The 26,213-nt window shown below is 40.1% G+C and overlaps 1 protein-coding gene across 1 annotated transcript; it reads right to left on the bottom strand.

Annotated features, from left to right (window-relative positions):
* Positions 1-9,931: 9,931 nt before the first annotated feature.
* LOC122801215 lies at positions 9,932-25,613 on the bottom strand. Its single transcript, XM_044070769.1, is given in 3 exon segments — positions 9,932-12,888; positions 13,093-13,918; positions 24,198-25,613. Coding segments are annotated over 3 exon segments (5,199 nt in total).
* Positions 25,614-26,213: the final 600 nt, after the last annotated feature.

Here is a 26,213-nt window from a genome sequence, read left to right as displayed (position 1 = left end):
CATGATCAATTCTTCATCTTCACTTGAGGAAAATCTTATAATCACTGACCTTGCTAAAGGTGTTTTTTTTTTTAAAGATGAGTTAGAAAGTGATCTGTGTGCCCTTTTGGTGACAAAGGAAAAGCTTCAGGCAGGTTCAAAGTTTTAAACAGCCAGGTATTAAAGAATTGAATCATTCTGTCTCCCTCTTCTTTTTCAGGAATCCCGTAAATTTTGATGTTATTCCTTCTAGATCTGTTCTTTAAGTCTTCCATTTTTTCCTAGAATAAGTTGTTTTGTTTCAGAAGAAATGAGCAAACGTGATAAACATTGTGCAGACTATTACATGATGCCATGAACATGGCTGACCATCTGCCAGCAGCTCTATGCATTCTCATTTTCAACTAATCTTCCATCAAAATCAGACATTGCCTCTTCTATACTTGAGATTTCTGGTGATTGTTGTTTAAGAGATTCACTCAGCACTTCAACTTGTTTTTTACATTCTTCTTTAAAATTATTTCTAATTTATCTATCTTTATAGATAATTCACTGATGTTAGTTAGCATAGCCTGTCTGTCTTTTTTCATAGTACTGTCCTGTATGCTGGGCCCAGAGTGGCTCATTCTGAGAGAATTCTTTCCAGTTTTCTTGACAGGAAAAAGCAATTAAAATAGTTTCAAACATTTTATTTTTTGTAGAAAATCTTTCAGCAGATGTTCAGCTATAAATCCATCAAGTTTTGAAACTTTCTATTTGAGTTTCTAGTAAAAATCCTGTCAGAGATGTTAAAATGAAGCAGAGCTAAAAAAACAGTGCTAACTGCTCACCATCCTGGCCACACCCCGCAACAGACACTTTTTCTGAGAGCATATATATATATATATATATATATATATAGATATATATATATATATATATATATATATATATATATATATATATATATATATATATATATATATATATATATATATATATATATATATATATATATATATATATATATATGGGTCTATATCAAAATTCCAAAGAGGTACAATGCCAAATGTGAAAACATCGAACCCAAAATATCAAATGGTGAAAATAGCGAAACCCTGGAATATCGAAATCTTACCTAGGGCAAGATTTCGGTGGGCCATTCTGTGGCTTCGCTATTTCCTCCACTGTGGTATGAAAGTTACAGACCTTAGGATTAGGGTGCGGGTTAAGGTAAGTGGATAGTTAGTATTGTATGTATGGTGTAGTGTAGGGTTGTGTTTTGTTAGCTGTATGTGTGTGAATTAATTAGTTTGTGTATAGATTTGTAGGGTATGTGTGCGATAGTTACGGACCTTAGGGTTAGGGTGCGGGTTAAGGTAAGTGGATAGTTAGTAATGTATGTGTGGTTTAGTGTGGGGTTGGGTTTTGTTAAATGTATGTGTGTGGTTTATTTATTTTGGTGTGCTTGTGTTGAGTGTATGTTTCTTGGAACAGCAAATTTTTTCCCTGGGAAAAAAATTCGCTATTCTGAGCGTTCAGTGTTTTCAATATTCGAAATTCCAAGTTTGAACATTTGGTGTTCGACATTTTGGAGTTTTGAATATATATGATATAAACCCATATATATATATATATATATATATATATATATATATATATATATATATATATATATATATATATATATATATATATATATATATATACACATATATATATATATATATACATATATATATATATATATATATATATATATATATTTATATATATATGTATATATAGACTCATCCATGCTCTCATAGGTACTCTAGTATGTTGCTGTCCAGTTGTCTATTTCTTTTGATCTTTGCAGGCGCTAGAGATATCAAAAGGACAGAATGACATATTGAATGGCAACATGCAGTGGCAAGTTATTTGGCTATCTAAAATGTGTTATACCTGCTGAGGTGGTGCCTGCACATTAACTTCATCTACCCATTGGCAAAGGAGGTCAGGTTTGTGTCAATTCAAGTCACTATAGTGGAGACAGCACTGTTCCTCCATGCATGGGATGTGGCTGTAATGCTTATGGAGGTTGTCCATAAAAATCCTGGACTCCTCCTCACACCACCTCTGTGATCTAAAATGAGCAAAATCCTCTCCTTCTCCAGCCATAATATCTCACCTGGAATGGTCTCAGCAAAAATGGCAGAGATATGGTACTCCAAACAGTTCTCTCATGTCCCATGTCATGAGCTTCAATGGGCATCTCATTTGCCCAATGGATGGTAAACTAAAAAAATATATAGTTACTGTAATATTGTGGTTCCAATGTCACTTTAAAGTGTGAAACATGGTGTTCCTTCATCTCCCTGTATGTTTGCTGAGTGTACATGCTCTACAGCAATTCTATCTTTTGATGGTTAATTATGGGATGAAACACTTTCCACTTTAACATAACTGGCTTTGCTAGCATGCATAGAGCTTCTGGCAGATGGTCAGCCATGTTCATGGCATTGTGTAATAGTCTGCACAATGTTTATCAGGTTTGCTCATCTTTCATATTGAGTGATTCAGAAACAATAATGAGATAAGTCCTAATTTGCATAGTCATTGTGCCCAGGTTTTACATGATATAAGCATGACAAGAAGTCTTGTTTCTCTTTGCACTACAGAAGAAAACTTCTCTATCCTGAGTTTGAATCCTGCAACCTGCTAGAACTGAAATGTTTCATTCTGTGTGAGATATTTGCTTATATAAGCTAAATGACTTTCTACACATACACTTATTTGTCCAAAGTAACTTTTCAGCTGCTGTTTAATGAGTGGCCTAGGAGGGATGTCAATTTTTTCTGTGTTTCTAAATGTATTGGTCAAAATTTACCTTAAGGGTTACATTGCAATTGTACTGGATGTAGTAGCATGCAGGATTACTAAAGCAGGAGGGAGATGCAGTACTTAGCAATACTATTGCAGTGTTGCATGCCTTGTATATATGCGATTAACCACAACCATTGTAAGACTACTATTGTAGCTATGTATTCTCGTTAAATTGCACTTCTGTGCTTTTTTATGGGGAATATGCACTCAGGACACTTACATGCCTGACATTTATTTAAAAATTGCTGATGGATACAGATACCTTACTGTCATGTACAGATACAGCATACTAGTTGGCCTAGTAGATCCGTAGTAGTAAGGATTTGTTTTATTGGGGAAAACTTGTATAGACCAACTGCTCTGAGCATAAACTGTGGTGCACAATATGCTCTGCATATGAGACTATGGATGACAAACTGTGCTCCGTGTCAGGTCTAGCCACGCAACAGAATAAAATGTGGCTCTGGGTGATTTAGTTGCATTGATTAATGTTGCCAGTAGTGGTCATGGGTATTGCCTGTGTTAAGTGGGTTGAGGATTAGGCCTACTCCAACCTACACCAGTGACCCTTGCTAATTGTGGGTGGGGGTCTATGTTCCCCTGTTGGCCAGTATGTGCCCATAATAAAACCCATCAGCCATTGGTCAGTAAGTTACTGGTTGACTGATGTCCAGTTGCCCAGCTTGGATTGCCAGGGACAGCTCAGTTGAAAAAAGCTGGACATAAAACCAAACTGCTAAACATGAACTAAGGCTTGCTACATGCAGTAGAGGTTCACTGACAGGACACAGCTTGGAAGTGGGTGACATGAATATAAGAAGGACATTCTCTATCCAGGTGATAAGATGGAAGAGAAGTGCAGCAAAGCCACTTAGATTGAGATCCAAAGTCTACTATTCAGGAGGAAGCAGACTAGAAATGGTGTAGGAACTGTGGTGAGGGAGAAGCTTCAGAGGACAGTAATGGATCTTATCAGAATTAGTGACAGATACTTGGCAATAAAACTCCAGTGTAATGATATGGCAGTATTCATAATCTCAGCAGGGTTGTGATAGTGAGGAAAAGAGTACATTCAGTCAGCAACTGCAGGACCTACTAGATAGAACAGATCAGCATGAGTTGATGTTGATAATGGGGGACCTAAATGCACATATTGGGATAGACAGAACAGGATATGAGGACTGCATGGGTCCTCATGGGTGGAGTAACAGGAATAAAGAAATTGAGGCCATTCTAGACTTCTGTCAGACAAATGGTTTATGGTGGCCAACATATGGTTCATCAAGAAAGGCAGTCACAAGATCACATAGAAGAGAGACCAACATGTAATTGAGGTAGACTTCTTCCTAATAAGGAAAGGGCACTGGGGCAGGGCTGGATCCAGTACTATGTGACCCAGGCAGCTACGTAGGGCTGAGTGCTGGCTGTGAAGCCTGGCCATGCAATAATACAATATTTTTTTCATTAAATACATTTTTGCTGTTACCAAAGAGTGATGTGATTTGCAATACTGTTTGGCATAATGGATAAGGTTTTTGCCTCCCATGCACAAGGTTCAATCCTGATCTCTGGTCAATGCCTGTTTGGATGTTATCCCTGTGGCACTGTGGGGTTTCTTTTACCTCTGAAAAACATGCCAAGCATTTCCATCTCAAATTCACCCAAGAATGGAGCTGTGGGCAGCAGTGCAGACACTAGATGGTGCCCTATAGGGTGAAGAGTTGTTCTGACCAACTGCTTTGGGCATCTACTGTGGGGCACAGTATCCTCAAGATAGGAGAACACAGATTACAGACTGACTGCTCTGTTAGGGCTAGCCACTCAGTTGTGTAGAAATATGGCTTTGCGTGATTCAATCTTTTTTTTATTTTTTTGCACGCGCACACCCACACACACACACACACACACACACACACACACACACACACACACACACACACACACACACACACACACACACACACACACGCAAAACACACAAAGCAGATTTCCTGCTCAGAATACAAATGACTGGCACTTGAGATTAAAAAGGCAGTCTTATGTCATTGCTGGAGCAAGTCATCCAGAAGAGCAATTTTCATTTCTACAAACAAGGCATTTTTTTGCAGCACCTGCCAGTGAGGTGTGTGTGTGTGTGTGTGTGTGTGTGTGTGTGTGTGTGTGTGTGTGTGTGTGTGTGTGTGTGTGTATGTAAAACGCCCCAGTTAGGGAACGTTGTCTGGTTAATTGATTTGGTCAGAGTCATACCCTGTAACATACCTATGGCAGGCAAAAGACTTAATCCTCCACACCACCTACCAAGCCTCCATCAACTTATTTCTTATCTTTTTTTTTTTTTTTTTTTAATCATAGAGCACTGTGGATGAAAGTTTGTCAATGCCAGTTATAGTTTCATACTTTCATATTTTAGTTCATAAAATACTTGATAATGCAAAATGTTTTGTTCTTATTTGTCTCCAGTTTTGCACAATATCTCTAATTTTTTATTTTACCTCATATTTATGCTCTTTCCTGTCCTTGAGCAAGTGAATTAACCATACAATACTTTGGGGCAACTGGAAATATGTGCTAGGCTTTTCAATGGTACCCTGGACTATAAACCTAGTAACTAACCATGAGCCAGAGTAGTTATGATGTAATGAAAGGAAATTGATTGTAGTAAACAGGAGTATCATCATATGAGCCACGTTCTTTAGATGTGATCCTTGGTTTCCATTTGACAGTGTGTTATTATTGTGCATTTGTGAATAAACTGGACAGCATGGAGTCTACAAGTTTAATGTTAGTATTTTAACTATGAATACATTTTTATTTAGCTGCTTTTTATGCAGGCCAGGCATGCAGGTGTGAAATGCATAGTTTTTGGGCTACAGCACTTTGTCTAGCACATACTGCAAATGAGGAAGGCTATAAGCTGTTAAAGAGTTGCTTTATGTAGGGCACAGTTTGATTACATCAGCCTTCATTTGCCTTTTATGTGACTATGTTAAATTACTTCACTAAATAGTGCTCTTGGGCTACTCCAGAAAAGGGATACTTTAGTCCAGTGGGCTGTCCCAGGCTGTTGGCAAATGCGTTACACATTTCTTTGAATTTTTGCACCCGTCACAAAGAAGCTAATTAGTACTTCACTATATACTGTTTAAGTATGAATTACAGCACATCTGTTGTAGTTGAACAGGTTGCCAGATGCATTTTCACTAAATGTGAGTTTCAAAGGAAGGAAAGTGTACTCTGTATTAGAGAATGGGCGAACTGTACATCAGCATCCATATTGAAGATTGAACGATCTCCAGCAGGGTATTAATGTACAAGTAATGCCCACTGACAAATGTGTCTGCCACTTCATGGCAGCATATCAAGCTGCCGTGGAGCTCAGACTGTAAAAAACTAATGTCCGCCATTATTTTACACTCGCTAAGCAGAGCTTTTGCTGTTTAGTGAGTGTAAAATAATAAATAAAAAATTAAATGTGTGTATGTGTTTATGCCTGTGTGTGAGTGTATGTGTGTATGAGAGCAAGAGATAGATTGAGCCATTATCTTACACTCGCTAAGCAGCGCTTTTGCTGTTTAGTGAGTGTAAAATAAATGAAACTGAAAAAAGTGTATGTGTGTATGTATGTTTATATTTCTGTCTGCATGTGTGAGTGAATGCATGCATGAAAGCAGAACAGACTGTGTGATTGTGTGTATGTGTGTGACTGAAAAGTGAAAGCGATCCCTGGCAGCTGCGGCAGTTAAGAGGTTTGCATATCTCTCAACTATACCTCTCAAGCTCTCGACACAAGAAATCTGGACAGAGCCACAAATAACAAGGGACAAATGACCAAAAAATAGGGGCAGATTTTAAATATTGCTGTTATAAACTTAGAAAGTTGCTAGAACAACAGGGTTTCCATTAGCATTTATTATATAAAGGATATGAAGTCGGAAACTCAAATGTCTGTCATTATTTAATGACTTGCATCCCAAGTGATTTGCCAGAAAACTACACATTTTATAAGGATGGGACCAAACATAAGAGCCAAAAATCTGGACATTCTGCAAAAATCTGGACAGTTGAAAGGTATGCTGTGTTGACTCTTCGCTCACAATATCTGGTTATACCTAAAATAAATGGGGGACAAAAGCTCAAAATAAGAACAGATTTTACTCGCTTATTAAGATTTGTGTTAGCATACATTTTCTGAAACAGAGGTGTGTGTGAGAGACTGAGTGAGAGAACAGTAAAGACGTTTGCATACCTCTGGACCTTTCAGCAAGAGAAATCTGGATAAATTTATTTATCTACATTTGTTAACCTGGAAAGTCCAACTTGGAATGAAGCCAGTTTTCAGTGGAGGCCCACAGAGAAACACTAGATGCATGTCTTTGGAACGTGGGAGGAAACCCACATGAATAATATGCAGATTCTTCACAGAAGGCATCTTAGCCAAGGATTAAACCAGAGAACCTCTTGCTATGAGGCAACAACACTACCACTGCACTATCCATAAAGCCTAAAATAAAGAGAGAACAAAGGCTCAAAAATAGAACAGATTTTAATGACTTAGAAAATTAAAAACTTGCTTAATTAAAATGATTTGTATTAGTATGAATTTTCTAAAGAAAATAATAGTCTGAAACTCAAATGTATGCCATTATTTAGTAACGTCAGTCTCCAATGACTGCCAACAAACCGAACATTTTAAAAGTAAGGGACCAAAATATAAAGTAAATGCCTGGATATTTTTTTATTGTTATATTTTGGGTGAAAGATGCTTCCTCCAACACCTTTAACATATACTACAGCAAGTTTGAAACATTAGGTGGCAGAACTATTTTACATCAAAAATATAGAAAAATAATATAGTACTTAAAAAAATGAATAAGTAAGTAAAACACAGCAATTTTATAGACAGCCCATTCTCTAAGTGCAATAATGTCCTCCAAGGTGTGTGTTAATGTGTAATTAATGCCCCTGGGCGGGCTTTATTTACACATTAACATGCACCCTGTCAGGCGTTATTGCTTGCTTAATGCTATGTTTGTTTTCAATGTGAGAGTGTTTTGTTTGTAAAATGTCTGTTAGTGCTTTATTTGTAAAAATTTGAAATAAATGTTTTAAATGAAATCCAACCTCTGTAACCATTGTAAAAGTGAAGAAGAAAATATTATATATACTGATAGGTTTAAAGAGTGTTTATGATATCTGGGGAGAGACGAATAAGTAATGGAATATTAGTATGGCTGGCAGGGACCTGATTCATTACCCTGCATTGGGCACCCTTTTGTTTATGATCTGGCTGCGGCTCTACTAATTCTGGAGTTGTATGCTACAACAAGGCTAGACCTGTACCTAGAGTTGTCAGATGGGATAGCTATTCTCAGTGACAAAGAAAACAGGGAAATCAAAAGTGAGATGTAGGGTGTCCTGCAAGCATGTAAGCCCTGCCCAAAAATCATAATTTTTTTGACTTTTGCATGACCTGTGGGGTATTGAATAAAAGCAGCTGAAGCATTTATATTGTCTTTTATTGTATTGCTTTATTCACTGCACTAAATAATGAATTAATTCATTAACTGGCCTGGAATGTACAATATAGTCTAAACATGCTGCATTTTAGTAATATATTTTTGCAATACCTTCTTTACAGGCTCCAGCAACTGCAAAGGGGTTGACATTTGTCAGGTTATATAGTCTGTGTCATTTGGAGTGATGATCAGAACCGTCTAATAGCATCCCATTGTGTAGTTATTGTTGCACATTATTGAGATACAGTCTTCTCTACAAGAGCGGATTCTAAAGAATTTAAACATTTAGTTAAAAGCTGTTACTAGCTGCAGTGCTACAGCGGCAGCATTGTTGCCTGGCAGCAAGAGGTTCTCCTGTTTGATTCTCGGCTAGAGTGCCTTTTGTGTGGAGTCTGCATGTCCTCCCTGTGGTTGAGTGGCCTCCGAAAGACATGTGTGAATGGGTGTGCCTTCGCTGAAGGTTGGGTGTCGGGCCGACAACTCGGCACCATAAAATTTGACTGTCAGTCATTAGCTGACCGGAGTTCTGCTGTGGCGACCCCTAACCGGGAAAAGACAAACATGTTAAAAACTGTTACTCTGGTTGTTAGTACCAAGGACTAAAACTCCAACATGTTAAAGAGCTACTTCCTGAGACAAGGGTGCAGAGTTTGAATCTTTCAACCTTCATTTAGTAACTGTGTGACATTGAGCATGTCACTTAACCGGACAGTGCTTTGGAGTAATTGGGAATTTGGGTTAGGATCCTAGACTGCATGCCTAGTAATTATGAACCTGTCATTGTTTGCAAGCTACCCTCTCTTCCACTGCTGATCTATTTCAGGAAATGTTATGCAATATCACCAACTCACCATGTTTTTAAGTAACATTCACAATTTATTCTTGAAGGGCAGCAAGTACTGCATTTATAGATGAAGAACTGAAATACAAAGTTGTTTTCTATCAACAATCTCTGCATTAGCAGCATCTCTCTTTACTCTGGAATTATTCAGATTACTTTTACTGTCTGCAGTATAGATTATTGATACTGACTTAGCATGTTATCAGGCAAGTAATATTTCTTATGCTCTCATAAGTACTCTTCTATTCAAACTGTAATACACCTGGCTGGATCTTATGAAATGATGCTAGTCATCTTTCTACACGTTCATGTAATTCATCCAAACCTACCAATAAAGTATGTGTAATTTATTTATTCATAACAACAAAGGGTGTACCCAGTCAACAAAATGGCTATAAATGTGGGTAAGTGTTATATCCTGGGAAATAAGGAGACCACACGGTTCTGGAGTTGTAAGGCCTTTCTTTATTAAGAGCCTCCAGGTGCACACCCATGCTACATGTTCACAACTTCGCCATTGCCATACATACACCGGAAACAACAAGTTACCAGAGAATACAGAACCAACACTACACGTTGCTAATTCCCCAGAGCGCCCCTACAGTACAATAACAACATTACTTGCCCAATACTACATTCCTCCCCTTTTAAGCACTGAATATGCTTCTTTACATAAGAAAAAACAAGGGAGCAAGCCAAAACCAATCCATCTAATCACTTAATTCCTAAATACCCGGCTAGGATTAAACGGTTACCCTACAATCGAGTTAGGTTGCTCTTTTAAGCTAGACATGCAATTGTAACACTGATAGTCCTTCAAGTAACTAGGTTTAACCAGTGCCCGCTTAGAACGGCGCAATGGTACCACCCTAGGTGACTCCGATGTCACAGTTACCACCTCTGGTACCGGTGTGTCCATCCCTGGAACAGTTGGGTCCTCCGGAACCTCTCCTTCCGAGTCCCGGCGGTCTCCCTCAACCCCCAAGATCGGAGATCCTCCTGCCGCTGCGAGCCCTTCTCCCGAAACTAACGGTATTTCCGGGGCTTGCAGTTCCATGGAGTCCTTCTCCTGCGCACTCCGCAGAATCTGGTCCACATGTCTCCTCACCACTAAACCTCCATTCAACCTCACCTGGTACGACAGGGGACCCGTGCTCTTGACAATAAACCCTGGAATCCATTTAGGTCCATAACTGAAGTTTCGCGTCATCACTGCATCTCCCTCCAGGAAACTTCTCTCCCTCCGTCGTCGATCATGATGTTCTTTTTGCCTCCACTGTATCCTCTCTACCTTAGCTCGGATGTTTGGATGCACCAGATCCAAGGTTGATCTTAATCTCCGTCCTTGCAACATCTCGGCAGGGGACAATCCCGTGGTAGACTGGGGTGTAATGCGGTAGTTGAATAACACCCTTGATACTTTGGCTGCCATACTTCCGTCTCCAGCCTTTTTCACCATCGCTTTAAAGGTCTGGACAGCCCTTTCAGCACAGCCATTTGAAGCCGCATGGTATGGTGCTGATGTGACGTGTACAATGCCATTTTTTTCCAGGAAACCCTTGAACTCTTCACTCGAGAAACATGAAGCATTATCTGATACAATAGTCTCTGGTAATCCTTGGCTACTAAAACTCTTCCTCAGGCATTCAATGGTAGTGGTGGAAGTGGGTGTTTTGACTGGGTAAGCATCCATCCATTTAGAATGAGCATCCATTATTATCAAAAACATTGCCCCCATAAAAGGCCCTGCATAGTCTATATGAAGTCTCTGCCAAGGTCTACTCGGCCACTCCCATGGGTGTAGTGGTGCCGCCACAGGTAAGTTGCGATGTTGCTGACAGGTTTTACACTCTTTCACAGCGACTTCAATGTCGTGGTCCAACTTTGGCCACCAGAAATAACTTCGTGCTAAGGCCTTCATTCGGGTGATGCCCACATGACCCTGATGCAGCTGTTGTAAAAGTGCACGTCTTCCTGGGGGCGGAATTATCACTCGTGCCCCCCACAACACGCATCCATCTTGCATACTCAGCTCTGTTTTCCTCACCTCATAAGGCCGGAAAACTGGATCAGGTTGTTGTGTCGTCCAGCCTTGCTGGACCCACTGAAACACTCGAGCCAACACCGGGTCTTTTCGTGTCCATTCGCTCAATTCCTTCACTGACACCAACGTGATGTCCTCCATCATCAACATTCGGTCCTCCGTTTCCTCTCGCTGGAGAGGCCCCGGTAGCGGCAGACGGCTCAGCGCGTCCGCATTGCTATGGTGTTTCCCGGGCTTATAAACAATCTCATATTCATAAGCTCTCAATGTTACAGCCCATCTCTGAATGCGGGGAGAAACCATCTGAGGCACGGCCTTCATCTCGTTGAAAAGTGACAACAAAGGCTTATGATCGGTGCACACAGTAAACTTCCTGCCATAGAGGTATTTGTGGAACCTCTTAATTCCAAACATTACAGCCAAACCCTCTTTGTCTAGCTGAGAATAGTTTGACTCCGCTGGTGTTAAGGTTCGTGACATGAACCCAATGGGTCTTTCTTGTCCATCTGGCATCCGGTGTGCCAACACGGCCCCTAACCCATAAGGTGAGGCATCACATGACAAAATTAAGTCCTTGTGACTATCGTAGTGCACCAAAACCTCTGAAGACTGCATTAGTTCCTTGGACTGCTCAAACGCTTTGTCTTGTTCCTCCTGCCACGTCCACAGGGTCTCCTTCCTTAACAGTTTATGTAAAGGAGCTAACAGCGTTGACAGATTTGGTAGGAACCTGTTATAATAGTTGAGTAAGCCTAAATAGGCCTTCAGCTCTGTAACATTTGTGGGTGCAGGTGCCTCTTGGATGGCTTTTACCTTGTCTGGCAGGGGGTATAGGCCCGAGGCATCCACCTTGTAACCCAGGAACTCTGCTTCCGTTGCCATGAAAACACATTTACTCCTCTTCACCCGTAAACCAGCCTCTCGCAGTTGCCTTAACACCTCGTTCAGAGTCTCCAGATGCTCGACATTGTTCCTACCCGTCAACAGGATGTCGTCCAGATACACAGCCACCTTCGGAATTCCTGCCACCAGTCCCTCCATTATTCTCTGGAAAATAGCTGGACTAGAGGAAACACCAAAGGGTAAACGATTTACTTGGAACAGCCCTTTGTGTGTGTTAAGAGTGACATATGCCTTTGACCCTTCTTCCAGGACTACTTGTTGATAAGCCTGACTGAGGTCCAGTTTACTAAACTTTTCACCTCCCGACAGCTTTTCAAATACATCCTCCACCTTGGGTAATGGATACTGCTCCAGTTTTGAAACTTGGTTCACTGTTAGCTTGTAGTCACCACATATGCGTACAGTATGATCTGGCTTTAATACTGGAACAATTGGTGCTGCCCATTCCGAAAACTTCACTGGTTCAATTATACCTTGCTTGGTGAGTCTCTCCAACTCAGTCTCCACTTTCTTCTTCATTGCGTATGGTACGGGTCGGGGTTTATAAAATCTTGGCATTGCGTTTTCTTTAACGTGTATCTTTGCTGGTGGACCCCTCCAGGTCCCCAGTTCCTCTTTGAACACTTCTTCGTTGTTCTCCAGCACATCTTGCAAGGCCAGCCCCTGCTGTTCTACTTTATGGAGCCGTAGACAACCCATTTCCAGCTCCTTTAGCCACGCCCGGCCTAACAGGTTTGGTCCATTACCTGCTACCACCATGACTGGCAACTGTTTGACTTTATCTTTATGTTTTACAGTTACTTTGGCCATCCCCAGTGTGGGAACTGTTTCACCGGTATATGTTTTCAAAGTCACTGAACAGTCCCGCATCTTCTGAGCTTCTTTTAGCCATAACTTTCCATACTCAGCCTTGGACAGAACTGTCACACTACACCCCGTATCCACTTCAAACTGCACCATTTTACCATTTAAGTCCAACTGGGTTGTGATGGGATCGACTCTTTCCCACCTTGCCTCTTTCATGTTAAACATAGTAAACACTTCCTCTTCTTCCCTGGTGTGTTGCTTTGTACCTTCACACATGTGGTGTGCATACTGCCGTTTTATTTTCCGGTTTCCCTTTCTATCCATCATACTGCTCTTTTCCTCCCCCTTTCTCGGCTGGTCCCTAGAGGGCGTTGAACGGCACATTTTCTTCACATGGCCCTTTTTCCCGCAAGCATGACATTTTTCATTTAAGAAACGACAGTTCCTTGACAGATGTTCTCCGCCACACCTGTAACAGGCATACTGACCTTACTTCCCTGGCGATTTATGCTCCCCGACCACTTTATGCACTGGCAGTGGGTTAGCACTCCTGCTTCCCACCCCTTCGATGGTTTTTGGTTGTAAATCACGAATGTCTTTATTCGCCGTCTCTATGGCCTGTGCCAACTTCAAGGCCTTTTCAAACGACAACTCAGGCTCCGCTAACAATCTGCGTTGTATGCGGTCATCTGCAATGCCACATACGAGCCTATCTCGTAGCATTTCTGTCAGTCTGTCCCCATAATTACAGTGTTGCGCCAGTTCCCTCAGCACTGCTACATACTCCGTTACCGTTTCATTGGCCATTCTAGTCCTTGAATTTAACTTGAACCTTTGGACTATTGCACTCGGCTTCGGGTTATAATGTGACTGAAGCAAGCTCATCAACTCCGTGAACGATTTATCCCCCGGTTTATCAGGACTCAACAAATTCCTCATCAGACTGTATGTCTTGCTGCCCACCGAGCTCAGCAATATGGCTCGCTTCCGGCCCGCATCCATTATCTGGTTTGCTTCAAAAAAATGTTCCAACACTTCACAATACTCCTCCCAGGTCTGGGTCTGACAGTCGTATGCAACCAGCGACCCCAACATGGAACCAGACATCACTCCGGCAGGCCCAGTCTCTTCGTCGTCCGACATTAACTGCACCCCGCCGTTTTCACTCGCAGCGGACTCGGAGGCATCCCATCCTCGTCGCCAATATGTTATATCCTGGGAAATAAGGAGACCACACAGTTCTGGAGTTGTAAGGCCTTTCTTTATTAAGAGCCTCCAGGTGCACACCCATGCTACATGTTCACAACTTCGCCATTGCCATACATACACCGGAAACAACAAGTTACCAGAGAATACAGAACCAACACTACACGTTGCTAATTCCCCAGAGCGCCCCTACAGTACAATAACAACATTACTTGCCCGATACTACAGTAAGGTTGGTCTGTTCTCTGTGGATGAAATAAATGCTCTTATCTGGTCATTTTTAAACAATTTTTAATCTGCCTTTACAGGACTATTGTGCATGTGTGTATGAATTAAATCAAAATTATTTGGCAACTGTGTGTTTGTGTGAAACATTTAAAATCTGACTTTGGTCATTATTATTGTTATTTTTATTTATTTATATTTTGACACAGACATCTGAGAAGGATGGAGTTGACAATTACCTATAATTGCTGGGTCTGGGGGATGTCTTTGAATATAAATGCACACATACTCCACCAATGGCCAGAAGCATTTTCAATGAATGTGAGTTTAAATGCATTTTCAACGAATGTGAGTTTCAATGGAAGACAAGTTTACTTTTTCATGTTGTCTGTTTTTAATGTGAGACTGTTTTTTGTTTTCTTTTGTTTGTTTGTTAAATGACCATCTGTGTTTGTGCTATAAATTTGTACACTGACATGTCAGAACAGTGTTTATAGCAATTGCAGAGAAATAGATAAATAATGGTTCTAATGGTTCAGGGCGGCCATTGTGGTGCAACGGTTAGCATCTCTGCCTCAGAGCAAGAGGTTCTCTGGTTTGATCCTTGGCTGGGGTTCCTTCTGTGTGGAGTCTGCATGTCCTCCCTGTGGTTGCATGGGTTTCCTCCAGGTGTTCTGATTTCCTCCCAAAGATATGCTGTAGGTGGATTGGACACTCTAAATTGGCCCTAGGCATGAGTGTGTGCATGTGTGTGCCTCCTGTGGAAGGTTGGGTGCTGGGCTGCCAACTTAACACCATAAAACACTACACTGTCAATCATGAGCAGACAGGTGATCTGCTGTGGCAACCCCTAACTGGGAAAAGCTGAAAGAAGAAGATAAATAATGGTTCACTGTAATGTTTGTGGGGGAGTGGCCTGGTCCATTACTCTGCCTAGGGCCCCATTTGTTTGACTGGGGGAGCGGCCTGGTCCATTATTCTGCCATGGGCCACATTTGACCATGATGCAATTCTATACTGGGACTTGATCAGCGACTGCACGTCATCCATAGTGAAACAGTCAGCCCACTGAACAAACCACTAATTGCCACAAGGTTGTAAAGTTAAAAGAGACTAGGCTGAAGACCACAAGAGTTTGAGGAAATACTCAGGTCTCTATCACCTCAGGAAGACTTCAGAGTTGAAGAAAAATGGCAGTGCTTTAAAGCAGCATGTTTGAAGATTATAGAACAGATATGGGACCAAGCCAGATATGGAAATATGGTACATAAGGAAAGATGGTAGAATGCAGAAGTCCAGGATGTCATCAAAAGAAAGGATTGAATAAAAAAGTGGGAGCTAGAAAAGACAAATCAGGCAAGAAAGAATACTGTTTGGCTATGAGAACAATTGCAATAACGAACAACAGAGGTACTCTACCAGCTTCTGAAAAGTGACTCAGTAGGTGGTTCAAAAAATCTTTATCAGGTTGCAAGACAAAAGCAGGAAGCAAAGGAAGATGGCCAGATGCTCTTCATAAAAGATACCAGAAATAACCTGCTCACCCATCCACAGAACACCAGAGGCAGATAGAAAGATCACTTCCAGCAGCTTCTGAATGAAAGAAACCCCACAGAGGCTGTATTGCCCCAGACACAGCCTATGATGAGACAAGAGGAGGAGCCCACCATAGAAGTAAGAACAGCACTAAGGAAAATGAAATTGGGGAAAACAGTAGGCTCAGATGAGGTTGCAGCAGGTATGATAAAGATGCTGGGTGAAATAGGGAAAGAATGGCTTCTGAGGGTACTCATAGCAGTGTGGAGAGAAAGTTAGAATTACAGGGGCTACAGCCAATTAGCACAGAGTGTCAGATGTAGTGTATGACAGAGGAATGCCAAAGAAGATGTAAAATAAGATGTACAAAACAGTGGTGTGACATGTATTACTTTATGGTACAGAAACCCGGGCAGTGAAGGCAGTGCAGTTGAGGAAGCTAGAGATGATGGAGATGGGTGGTAGGATGTAGACTGAGACAGATGAATAAGGAGGGCATCAGAGCAGAAGCTCGAGTAGCTTAATTTGCAGAGATGATGAAAGAGAACATATTATGATGGTTTGGGCACATGTGCAGGAAAACAGAAGATAATCTGGTGAAGAAGATCTGGGACAGACGGGAAGAAGGCAAGAGGAAACAAGGGCATCCAGCAAAGGGATGGATTGTGTGAGACTAGACCTGTGACAGTCAGGCATGATTGCCAAAGGAGAATGACAGTGGCATAAAATGGAGAGAGATGGCAACAGTTTATAATCCCTGACCGCATATAGAAAATTGGGAAAAAAGGAAATTGGGAAAAAAGGGTGTTGCTGATGATGATGATGACTATGATGATGATTGATGATGCAAGATCATGGCTGTTAAGTCCATTGTTTTCCATACAAACAGAGCTATGCCTAAACAACAGGCCCAGAGGAAAGGTAATGCAGCTTTTGTTACTTCCACTAGAAAAGCATGTTAACTAGAGGCCATCCACCTCAATAGTAGATGTTGCTTGGAAGCCCATTCCACTGAACAGCCCCGACTGTGACTGTGCCTGGCATGAAATTGTCACCAGTCTTAATGATGTGACTGATCATGGTCACAATTATGATATGGTCTGGTATAAGGTGACAGCTTTGATCCATGCTGCCACCCACAGAGCAGAGTCCCTGGCACAGGAATGAAGGACAACAGATGGTGGGCTATCTACCAAAACATCCCTTATGGAGTTGGAGGAGTTTTTGACTACACTTAAAAGTAATACTACCTCCACAGTGTCCTACAGTCTGGTGCTGGATGCCAGAGCAGAACTGCAAATGTTCCAGATAATATAAATAGCAGATGTCCCAGGTATGTGGGTGATCCAAGTTTCAAGTCCATCTGCACAAAGTATGGCTGGGATATTATTTTTTATCATCATTTTATAGTTGTAACAATGTAACCTGCATGTGTGGTCATGGTACTGGGTCTTATTTACCCTGCTGTATTCACAGGTGATTGTTTATCCACCACCAGTACTGTAGAACTGCCCTACTTGATGTTGGAAGATCTGTATCCTCTAATAATGGTGACAGCGATGAGCAGGCGCAGGCAGGGGGTGCAGAGTGAGTGAGTGTGACCCCTGCATCCCATATTCAGAGTATGGGTACAGTCTTTATGCTGCAGATACTCAGGAAACAACCATCTGAGAGTGGACAGGTTGATGGGGAAACTATAGATAAGTGATGTATGGCCCCCAGATCAGAGATATCTGTATCTGCCTATAAAACTCATGGGCAGGGGGGATCCACTCAGGAGGGTCAGTAATGGTGCTTACAGGAGATATGGTTACCACCGTTTTTTATGTCACCAGCTGCTGCGCAGCATAGGTACAGGGCCATCATGAAGGCAAAGGCCAATTCCATCATAGCTATAGCAGGGATAGTGCCAGTCATCCAGGTTGTGCATGTTGACCTGCTGGAGTGCATGACCCACATGTGTGATTCATTAGATAGACTAAATCACACATCTGTCAGGAGCAAGGGAGCATCCTTTTAGCCAGTCATCTGCTATATCTTCAGATTCTAGCTGACCTGGCCATGGATAAGCAAGGTCCCACTCATGTAGTAGTAATAGCACTTCCACAGTATCATCAGTTGTGGATGTATCTCCACCCAGAAGAGGCTGTCCCTGTGGCCATGGTCATGCTGATAGATCCTCCAGCAGACATTGGTCACTGTCAGGCAATGCACCAACATCTATCCAAGGTTGTAGGACAGCTAGTGAAGATCCTGATAGAGCCATCTCTCATGAGAGGAACATACACATACCCTCTGTCATGCATGACCTGAAACTGTCCAGTAAGCCAAGCCACAGTGTTGCACCAAATGTTGAAACTGTTTCCCTACAGAGTTACACACACATTCACACACACACACACACACACACACACACACACACACACACACACACACACACACACACACACACACACACACACACACACACACACACCAGCACCACCACAGTGCCCAGCATACCTTACATGTCCAATGACCCTGGTCCTTCCACACTTTAACCCCTTCCCACAATTCAGTTTCCACACCATCCATAAAAGCATTTCTTTCTTTGACTACATCTCAGCACTCTTCCTCTCACACTTCCCTGTGCAAGACATGCACTCTTGTACTCCCTTGTCCACCTGTGCAAATGATGATAATTTTGTATTGCTCTTTGTACATCATTACTTTTTCTGCAGTGTATCTAAGTCTTGTATAGTTATGTTTTAAAGCTATGTACAATCTGATGTCTCTTTGCTAGTGCCATGACATCCATCTGGCATGGTCATCCCCTGCTGCTGGCTGCTCCTCTGACTCATCTGTCTCAGCTACTACTGCCTGTGGTGCTTGGAACTGCTGGCCCTTTAAGATGCTGCATGCTGTAGCTGCTTCCTAACTATAATAGCATACACAGTCAGTATACTGGGACATGTGGCAAGGTCATACAGCAGGGCAAGACTTGATATATCCAGGTGTAGGGTTACAAAACTGTCCCTCCATGTGTTTATCTTTTGGTGAAGATTTAGGTCCCTGGTTTTAGTATTGTGGTGATACTGGACTTACAGATAAATAAGAGGTCAGATTAATTCTTTCTAATAAGACACCTGCAATTCGAATGTGTGGTTTCTGTCATTCAGCTAGTTTGCTATCCCTCTAACCATATATGGGTCATTTTTTTTTTTTAAGCAAAGGCCATTGCAAAATCAGATACTCTGTGTGTATTGCATAGCCACTATATGCAACCTCCATAACCCTTTTGAAGAAATTTACCAGATTAAATAGGACTCTTCACAAAACCAAACTGTTGAGGGCCAAGTCAAGTCTAACAGAATTCTTGATATCACAGTTTATGTGGTCAGTTATAATAAGTTCCATGGCTTTGCGGATGAGATTTGCAAGACTAATAAGTCTCGCATTACTCAGGTCACTTGTAGGCCCATCCTTATAAAGGGGTATGAAAGCTGCTGTGCATCATTCATCAGGGACAAAACCAGTAGCTAAACTTAAATGAAACATTTTGAGGAATGTCTCTACAGGTGCATGCTTAGCACTAGCAATTAAACAAGCAGGTATACTGTCAGGCCCCATAGAAGAAGCACTTTCAGTAAATAGTCTTTAGATATTAATGAAAAGTAAGGGACTCAGTTATTTTAGCACTTTGATAACAAGTCTCAGGGTGAAGCTGCCACCAAATTTGTTTGCAAGGATATTGGCAATGTAACCACAAAGCAATTGGCAATGTCAGTTGGGTCAGAACAGAAAAATATTGGATTGTTAAATTAGTTGGCCTGTTCTCACCGGGCTTAAATGATCATTTATAATCATGTTTTATACATTTACTTTAATTAATTAATTCATGCTAATTGATTATACTGGAGGAAATGACTCAACAGGAATGTGGCTTTAACTATTATATAAACATTCTGTGTTCATAGCATTGCTATTCACTGAGGAAGGCAAGTGTGCCGAAACCGGTATGATACTATGTTAAATGAAATCATTTCTGCTACAAGACTTGGTGCTGGCTCTTTTGTTCGAACTTGGATGTTTTTGGCCATTTGCACTTGACGTACTTGTTAGGGCTTCTGTCTCTGTACTAGGTGCTTCATCTCGCTGTTGGCCAGTGTGTTGTGGATTATCTGCATCTTTGGCTGAGTATATACAGCCTCTTCTGTTTGTGTATGCCTTCCCTTGATGTCTTTTGCTCTGCTTTTGGCTTTTTTAGCAGGGTTGGATATGATTGTTTATTCTCCGGTGGAAGCTATAAAGAATCTGGTCTTTCTGTGATGCTGGCCACCGTTGTTTTGGACTAGGAGCAACACCTTTACCTTAACATTCATCTCCATTATATTTATGGCTGTGTACCTATCTTTGGAAACTCTGTGGTGTTGAATTGCTTATGTCAGCAAGCATGGGGTCTATGTAACATTTCGGTGGATTACATCTTCTCCAGATGCTGTAGGACAGCACTCTCCACTACTGGCAAAGTCCCCATTATATTTGTTTTTGTTTCTCCACATTTTAGAGGGACGTTGATTATATCGGCAGCTCTACCTTGGCCTATGTGTGGGAACGACATTGTCTTTCTGAGTCTGTTTATATGCTTAAGAACATTATTTGCCCTTTGTTGCATTTATTATTATAACTCAACTAACTTTGTAGTGGAGGACATTGGGTGATTCTAGTGGGGCGATGACCACCATTTTTATACTTAAAGAGCTATGCTAACATCTTGAAAGGGTTTGAACAGCATCTGCTACAGAAGATTCATCGTATTTTGACTCAATAACTCTTTTTACAGGGGGGCTTACCTGTCATACTTGCGAGGGCTTCTGTCTCAGAACAGGAGGCCCCATAATGAATAAGTTTTGAGTACTGTATGGTATTGTTTTTTTTAGCTTTCTAACATACTGTAGCTAAAGAGGGACTAAGGAGGATTCTGCAACAGCAAGCTATTAGTTGATAATTAACAGTTCAACACAACACCCAGTGAAACTCAGTATAATGCCAGAATGTGGCACTAAAAAATCCTCAAAACAATGCATTTGGTGCCTGTGACAAAGAGACTTCAGAGCTGCAGTTCAATTGTCTGGTGCCCTGGGCAATGCCCCCTCAGAAACATTGCATTTTCTACCTATGTATAAGAGGCTACTTTTCAGTTTCCTTAAGAAAATTCATAATAAAAATCACATAATTTTAATGTGATACCTGTCAGGGGCATAGCTGGCCACCCTGAGTGGAGGCTGTTAGAGGGTATGATTGTCAGATGCCATATTGATGCCATCAGTGCCTTACTGGTATTCCAAAATTAATTCCAGTATGTCATTTGCACTTAGAACAGAGTCCTGTGTGTGTGGCATAAACTGGAGCAGCTGCTTGTTACACATGTAGCAAACAGTTTACTACAGTTTAAAATTAAATAATAGCTGTTTTGGTCCTCACCTCAGAACTGGGGAGTGGAGATCATGAAATATGAAGCTGGCTAGCTACTTAGGCAATGAGCACCAGATAGGGAAATGGACTTTTTAAATTTGAGGGTGGGGGCAAATCAGAGGATAGCACAGGGCATCAGAACAGCTAGCTACTCATCTGACATCTGGGGTAACAAAACTCACTCTGGAAAGCCAGAAGGATTTTACTACATCCCATTCTTGATTTACACAGCACACTGCTTGTATCAGAGGCTTTGCTCTAAATGCAGTAACAAAAATACTGCTTTTTCTGGTGAAATACATATGACAGTCTGTGCAAGAAACTTTAGTAAAGATTTGCTGCAGCACCATGGCCACTTAACTTATTAGCACCTGTGTGCTGCGGAATGTCACACCTCTAGTAGCCTACACACATCTTCATTCCAGAGCATTTTCTGAAAAATAAACTTAAAAAGCATAAGATAAACAAATGTAAATATTTTGTAGTAAAAGAACAAAAACACCAAACATACACCAAATACCTTCGCAAAAGAGAAAATATTGAAAAGCAAACCAAAATAGCAAAGGTATGGCTCCAGTATCTACTTATACGAAAAATCACTAGTTGGTAAATGAAGTAAGAAATAATATCAAAATTTCCATTTGCAGCTCAGCTTTAATAGTCACACAAGCGCTTTCACTTATAGCTTCATCAGGTGTTCAAACAATCTTACTAAAACACCATCTTTATAGCTACAGATGATCACATGATCACAAAATTAAAGCAATACATACAATATAATTAATAATAATGTTGTATATAAACATAACAATAAAAAATATATATAAAAATATATATAAACTGCTAAAACAGATAATCAATATAAAATCAATAATAAAAATGCATAAAGATGTATATACTTATTTGCGGAACTGGAGAACTGGTTTAATGGGTACACAGTCATTGAGACCATGTCCATGATTGGCTCTAAGTCTCACAATCCAATTTGCTTCCACTTCTTCTGTTCTATACCTAATATTGCCTCCTCTTACACTGATATGAGTTGTAACTAACACTAAAAACTTAAAAATATGTTGTTCACCTGTGTTAATAACATGTTTGGCAAGTGCATTGATATCACATCTTTTCTTTATGTGATATAAATGCTCCCTAATTCTCTCTTTCAGGGTACGATCAGTTTTGCCTACATAAAATTTATTACATAGAGAACAACTTGCAAGATAAACAACATGAGAGGTTTCACAAGTAGCACCTGCATTAATATAAAAAGTCTCACTAGTATCTGGATGTTTAAAAATATTGTTCTTACAAATAAAACCACAGTACCTACATTTACCACATGGTTTCGTACCTGGATCTAATACTGTGTAATTATTTGGTTTGCTATTACATAACCTATTCCTAAGAGACCTTTTATTCTTAAATGAAAATTGTGGTCTTGCTCCTACTATATCCTTAATTTGGTGATCTGTCATTAAAATGTTCCAATGTTCATTTATAATCGCAATATAAATACTGACATCCCTGGTATAACTAAGAGACATCCTTAATTTATTATTCATCAGACGTCTCCCACTGGTACCTCTCTCTGAAAAATAAGGTTTGGCAGTAGTGTTTCTCATGGAATCAACCGCTGTGGAATTGTTCTTAATCATACTTCTTTCATAACCTCTCTCTAGTAACTCTAGTTCTGTTCTCTTTCTTTGTTGTTCATAGTCATCATTTTTCACATTCAACCTTGAGGGTCTAAAGAATTGATTCCTAGCAACATTTTTAAATATAAAGTTGGGGTGTATGCTCTTCCTATTCAATAACTGATTGGTATGACAATCCTTCCTATACAAACTAGTACTTATCTTTCCCATATCATCCCTGTTAACAAACACATGTAAGAAATGTATACCTTGTGCTGAATAGTTCAGTGTAAACCTTAAAAAAATGAGACGAGCTGTTAACATACTTCATAAAATCTAATAGTTGTTCATTTGTTCCTTTCCATAGAACAAAGAGGTCATCCACAAACCTTTTATAAAATAAAATAAGATCTTTAAATGGACATCTCATTAAATGTTGCGATTCCCACACTGCCATAACTACATTGGTATAACTGTTGGAGCAAGAGCTCCCCATGGCTACACCATTCTTCTGCCAGTATATAGTGTCTAAATACAAAAACATTATTCTGAAGTACTAAATTCAATAAAGTCTCTACCAAGCAAATATCATTGCTATTAAATTCCCCAGAGTCCACTAGTAGTTTTTTAACATATTCTATACCTGTATTATTGGGGATTACAGTGAACAAGTGGACCACATCTAATGTTACAAACAAAAATGTTTCATTAGAATTTATAAATTGAAACAAATCACTTAAAAACTGCTCTGTGTCTCTTAAAACTATCTGGGACCTGTTGACTATAGGCCTAAAACATTTCTCTAAAAATATTGATTCAGTGCACCAATTATTACCTGCAACTATTGGTCTCATGGGTGATTTATTAAGATTCTTGTGCACTTTAGGCAGTCCTTGTATAATGGGAATAGTGGGATATGGTGTATGAAAATATTTAGCTAACTCATGATCTATAAAAGAGGAAGCTTCCAACCACCTAATAGTATTCGAAATGGAACTAATCATAGTATTGACATGTGATGATGTAATAACTTTGTAAAACTTATCATCAGACAACATATCATACATGGCTGTATCATATTCTGTTCTATTCATTAACACTATTTGTCCTCCTTTATCTGCTGCTCTAATGACCAGATTTTCATTATTCTATAACTCACATAAGGCTCTATATTCTGCCTTACTTAAATTGTACTTGTTATTCATCACCTTGTTTCTCAATCTGTTATTATATGCCTGATAGATGTTAGATATACATAGTTGCTTAAAAACATTAACTAATGCATTATGTTTAGGCACAAAAATACTCAGCCTTTTAAAACAGTCAATTTGTTGTTCCTGTGCTCCATTAAACATACTTTTCAAAGTAATATTGCGAGTGAACATCTTAACATCAAATATAATATCTGTTATTTGCATATCTCCTGTAGGAATAAATGCAAGACCTTTGTTAAATACACTCATTTCATGGTCAGTTAAACAATAACTTGAAAGATTAACAATCAATGTCTTACTTGCTGAAATGCTTTTTTTATCATTAATGGGCTTGTTGTACTTTCGCCCAATTTCCTTTTGTATCTGGTCGAACTCCTGCCTCTTTGTTGGGTTTTCTGCTGTCCCCCTCTCATTCTGCAGGTTGATCTCTCCCTCACAGGAAGAGGAAAATTTAGGCCCAAAGTATTCAGGCCCATTAAAAAAATTGTTTGTAACATTGTCCTGGTTGTGAGACATTGACAAGGCAGGAAAATCTGCATCAGTAGATCTATGCACTTCTGCCATTGTTGTAAAAGTCTTCCTTTTCGCCCCTGCACCTACATTAGAGGTAGTCACTGCTGTAGTGCAAGGTGAATTCAAAGGTACCGGCTGTGCACCTTGATTGTTCAAACCACCCTCCTGTGTATCCGTTGCAGGTGTAATGTTGATGCTCGCCAATTGCACTTCTGCTCCATTAGAAACATCTCTGTTCTGTAAATTGCATGAAGAGGAACGTAAATGGTCATTGGAATCTCGTGGCCAAGTAAAGATATTCCCAGCAGAAGAATCTTTATGATCCCTATATAGTTTATTTAGTTTGGTTTGTAACAATTTTCTACCACATATAGCAACATTGTCTATAGTTTCAGTCACTGGTTTATTCAAAACCACTGGGCAGTATTTATTACAAAGTGCTAAATACTTGCTCTTTATAGTCTCAAGCAAAACTACTTCTTGTCTTGTTGCTGATGCTATTAGCAATTTTAAATAACCCAAACTGGTAGACAAGTTAAGTTGTTGCCATTCACTCAAAAGACTAATGTCACAATCAACTTGGGCCGGCATTTTTAATACCCTAAGCCCTCGGGGTATTACTTTCTCAGACAAGCATACTTGCAAATGAAATTTCTCATATTGTGTGCGTTTTAACTTACACAAATCTCTTTCCAAGTTTAGTAGATCACTTTTTAGCGCCAAATAATCTATTTGCAAAATATCTTCACCAGCTGTAGATGTAGTATCCGTAAACAGCGGATTCTCATTATCGCTAATTCTAGAGATGAAAACATTCACATTCACTTCAGTCCAATTTAATTGTCCTTGCATCTCTGCTCTTTCAAACGTCTCAACAATATCATTGCCGGCAGCCATACTCAAGGTGTACTCTGGTGTTAAGAGAATATACGTGTAGAAAAAGAACAAAAACACCAAACATACACCAAATACCTTCGCAAAAGAGAAAATATTGAAAAGCAAACCAAAATAGCAAAGGTATGGCTCCAGTATCCACTTATATGAAAAATCACTAGTTGGTAAATGAAGTAAGAAATAATATCAAAATTTCCATTTGCAGCTCAGCTTTAATAGTCACACAAACGCTTTCACTTATAGCTTCATCAGGTGTTCAAACAAACTTACTAAAACACCATCTTTATACCTACAGATGATCACATGATCACAAAATTAAAGCAATACATACAATATAATTAATAATAATGTTGTATAGCACAGGGCATCAGAACAGCTAGTTACTCATCTGACATCTGGGGTAACAAAACTCACTCAGGAAAGCCAGAAGGATTTTACTACATCCCATTCTTGATTTACACAGCACACTGCTTGTATCAGAGGCCTTGCTCTAAATGCAGTAACAAAAATACTGCCTTTTCTGGTGAAATACATATGACAGTCTGTGCAAGAAACTTTAGTAAAGATTTGCTGCAGCACCATGGCCACTTAACTCATTAGCAC

This window comes from Protopterus annectens, chromosome 4.part1, assembly GCF_019279795.1.
Source record: "Protopterus annectens isolate FY-2018-M chromosome 4.part1, PAN1.0, whole genome shotgun sequence".
NCBI lineage: Eukaryota > Metazoa > Chordata > Ceratodontiformes > Protopteridae > Protopterus > Protopterus annectens.
This window is presented reverse-complemented; position numbering and strand designations above follow the sequence as displayed.